This window comes from Dendroctonus ponderosae, unplaced genomic scaffold (assembly GCF_020466585.1).
Source record: "Dendroctonus ponderosae isolate FM_Combo_2020 unplaced genomic scaffold, Dpon_F_20191213v2 Dpon_F_20191213_1, whole genome shotgun sequence".
NCBI lineage: Eukaryota > Metazoa > Arthropoda > Insecta > Coleoptera > Curculionidae > Dendroctonus > Dendroctonus ponderosae.
Genome location: NW_026017110.1, coordinates 381,895 through 385,292, shown reverse-complemented (window position 1 = coordinate 385,292; position 3,398 = coordinate 381,895). Strand labels below are relative to the sequence as shown.

Sequence of the window (3,398 nt, the reverse complement as noted above, 5' to 3'; positions counted from 1 at the left end):
TGATAAGTTGCTGACTACAGTCAGAGCAGAGAATTATGCTAAGAGTGGACTATTTATAATGAAATATCAGGTAATTCAAGCAAGCACGGTGCCATTGATGGAGAGCCAGACGAATTATCGAACAAATATAACGAGTTCTGATTAGAATCCATTCCAGATCTAAAAAAAAAAAAAAATACCCGATAATGAATGGACGCACAATATTCAGGAAAATCGTAGATCCATATTCTTAAAGCCAGCCAATCAACAGGAAATATTGGAATTAGCGCACAGCATCGCAAGATAACATAACATTTTAGCTATTGATGATAACACTGTCAATCTTTCATATATTGGCTTTTGCATATAGGGTTTGTATTCTCCAATAATCTGCTCCATTTGTTCCGTTCAAAAATCAACTTTTACTTCAACTGTAAATTTCACTTACAAATTCAACCCGCTTTTTCCTTGAAGCTGAAGGTAGATAGTTAAATATTTGTAATCAGATTGGAAACGGTTTGGAATATTTTTCTGAATCTTTCTAAATTTCGTTGTGTATCCTGTGATTGAATTTGTTGAATATGGTAAACATTTGAGGAAATTTTACAAAGGGGATCACGCCAATTTTTTCCAGACATCTCATTTTCATCCACATCATCTTTCGCATTTTCCAAACGGAGACATTCGTATAAATCACGTATATTAAATTGATATAAATCGTCCAACACTTTCTCCAAGGATTCTATTTCCACTTTATCCCCTGTATATTTCTGATGGCTACAAAAATACGTGTGTATTTTCTGGGAATGTACATGGTATGTTCAGGGAATATACATACATATCTGTAACGAAAGAAAAACGATCCTTTATTTGATCTTATTAGTTTATTCACATATTTAAGTATTTACTGATGTAATTTTTCAACAACAAGAGTTACTTACAACTAACCTAAAACTAATTAAATGGATAGTAAATTAATTAAAATATAACTTATAACTACGGACTAAAAGTCCAAATTAATATTTTCCGCATTTTTGCCGTTGTCGCAATGATGTGAGCAATAGTTTTACATTATTAGAAGAATCATTAGGTTCAGACAACCTTACTTGTCTCTTATGCGAAAATTTTTCTTGTGTGGTTTTCTCACGTGATCCCTAGCGTCTTCAATGCTTCAAGGCCAGAACAGCAGTATCACCTGTTGTTTAGAACAAGAAATAGTAAAATAATCAAATGTATCTAATTTAAACACCAACATACCTTTACATGTTTGCGGGGTTTTAAGCCATTATTATACCGTAATTTCCGTCTTGAAGACACATCAACACTGAGGCACAAGCACGGTTTTTATATTTTGACTCATATTTATTTTTCGCTTATCGATTAATATGGATTTTTAATATTCTCAAGTTTTCAAAAAACACGTGATGCACACAACCAGAGATACACATAGATAAAGACAAGCAGCAGTTGTCTCCTGCTCCCATGTCAATTATGGAAAAGTGCTGAATTGTCAGACCGCGGATATCACATCACTGATAAACCGATATTGACACAATCTAAATTTTGTCTGGCTTAGAAGGACAGTATTCTTGTAACTAATAAATCAACAGTCATACAGGTGATTTAAAAAATCAGGATTTGTGTAAAAGCGCATAATAATTTGTTTATGCCAATAATCAATAAATTATAAGCTTCGCAGCTTTTCAGAAATTCTGAGAGCTTTGGCGTTACCGCCAAGCCGCACTGCGTGAAAGATGATTCTCATTGGTCCGCTCTCATCGTCACTGTCGAAGGTCACACTAAGCGGGTAATTTGAATTTGTTATATGCATTTGAATTGTTTGAATTTCATAGGGTGGGAACTGTTAGCTCCGGATAAATTTATTTGAGTGATATAGAAATTTTATTAATATTGCCCAATAAGATTATAACGTTGACGCATTTACAAAGAAAAGTTGATATAAACTCTTGTACTTGTACGTGCCCTTACTTTTCTGCTGCGGGCATGCAAAATTTATATTCAACCAATTTGGAATATGCCGTAGATATACATTCATGTATATTACCGGAATATTTGTTTTGAACATACTAGGTCACCTGCACATATACACAATATGTACATACCTGGCATGTTCATCTGCACATATACCCAATATGTACATATATGTACATCCCTAGGATATACTTTTTATGAACGTTGATGAATATACATGCATGTATATTACACGAACTTTCATGTTGGGAATGTTCCCGCAATGTTCCGTATATTTTTTGCACATTCTGGGATATTCATAGACTATCAAATGCTATCTGGGTGGAACCAACCTGTTGATTGTCCCTCAGGTAAACCTGCCATGTTGCAATGGAATTGAAGCTCTTCTCGGCGGCACAGCAGCGCCACAAGCATTGAATCAGCATGGCGGCGACGGGAATTTGTCTGTTGAAGTGCTTCTGTCGCTGTTTCTGTTGCACTTTGAGGGCAAACCCCGAGCCCAGAATGCCCTAGAGAGGTTTACGGGTGATTCGCTCCGCCTCACTTCTGTTTGGTTCGATTACTCACAGCCGGCAAAGCAAAGAACGATATGGCAAACACACTAAAGACTGCCGCGACAATTTTGCCCATCCAGGTCCTCGGCACTGTATCCCCATAGCCAATGGTGGTAAGAGTGACGATGCCCCACCACAATGCGTCTGCATAACTGGCGAAGTCGCCCGTGTTTTTGCCTTCTCCCTCCGGATTGGCGTCCTTTTCTGCCAGATAAACGAAGTAGCTGCTGAATATCAGGCCCAAAAATCCGATGTAGAGTGTGGTGATCAGCTCCTGAAACTCGTTAAATTGAACCTTTGGATCGTCTGGGCGTTAAGAGCAGAACTCACCTGCCGATGGATGTAGACAACTGAGCCCAACAGTCTCCATGTTCCCCCTTGCCTGTCGACGTGCAGCATTCGCAGGATTTGCAGGAACCTGATCCCACGTATGGCGGAGGTGGCGAAAACTTGCCCATTGGAGCCCAGAGTGAGCACCACCATGGAAGCGATCACCACGATCAGATCTGAAGTAAATTGCAAATTTACTTTAACAGTGCGAACACTGGATGAGCGCTTCGCGACAAATTCAGAATCTTTTCGTGGGCGTTTTGGGTCTTACCGATGATGCAGATGGGCTTTCTGATGAATCTGAAACGGCCCCAGAAGCCCATATACTTGGACCGACAACCAGCTGACCAGAGGCGCACAATGTATTCTGCCCCGAAAAATATCACTAAGTATATCTCCTGAAATGTGGGAATTGGATCTTTTGAGAAACTTTGAGAAATTTGCAAAAAACTACAGGGTGATTCAAAATTGGCGTCATTCCTCTGGAGGTGTTGTCTGGCGCTGTTATAGGAGTACAGAAAAAATAGTAAAAGAAATTAATTG

At 38.7% G+C, this 3,398-nt stretch overlaps 1 protein-coding gene across 8 annotated transcripts in view; it reads right to left on the bottom strand.

Moving 5' to 3' along the window:
- LOC109542605 (potassium voltage-gated channel subfamily KQT member 1) overlaps window positions 1–3,398 on the bottom strand; it is a 12,128-nt gene that overhangs the window by 2,074 nt on the left and 6,656 nt on the right. For all 8 annotated transcript variants that reach the window (XM_048670507.1, XM_048670505.1, XM_048670506.1 and 5 more), the window contains 4 exons: window positions 3,127–3,253; window positions 2,856–3,031; window positions 2,539–2,799; window positions 2,304–2,480 (listed from right to left, as the gene is read on the bottom strand). In XM_048670507.1, coding sequence (XP_048526464.1) covers window positions 2,304–2,480; window positions 2,539–2,799; window positions 2,856–3,031; window positions 3,127–3,253 — 741 coding nt within the window. The remainder of the gene's footprint in view (window positions 1–2,303; window positions 2,481–2,538; window positions 2,800–2,855; window positions 3,032–3,126; window positions 3,254–3,398) is intronic.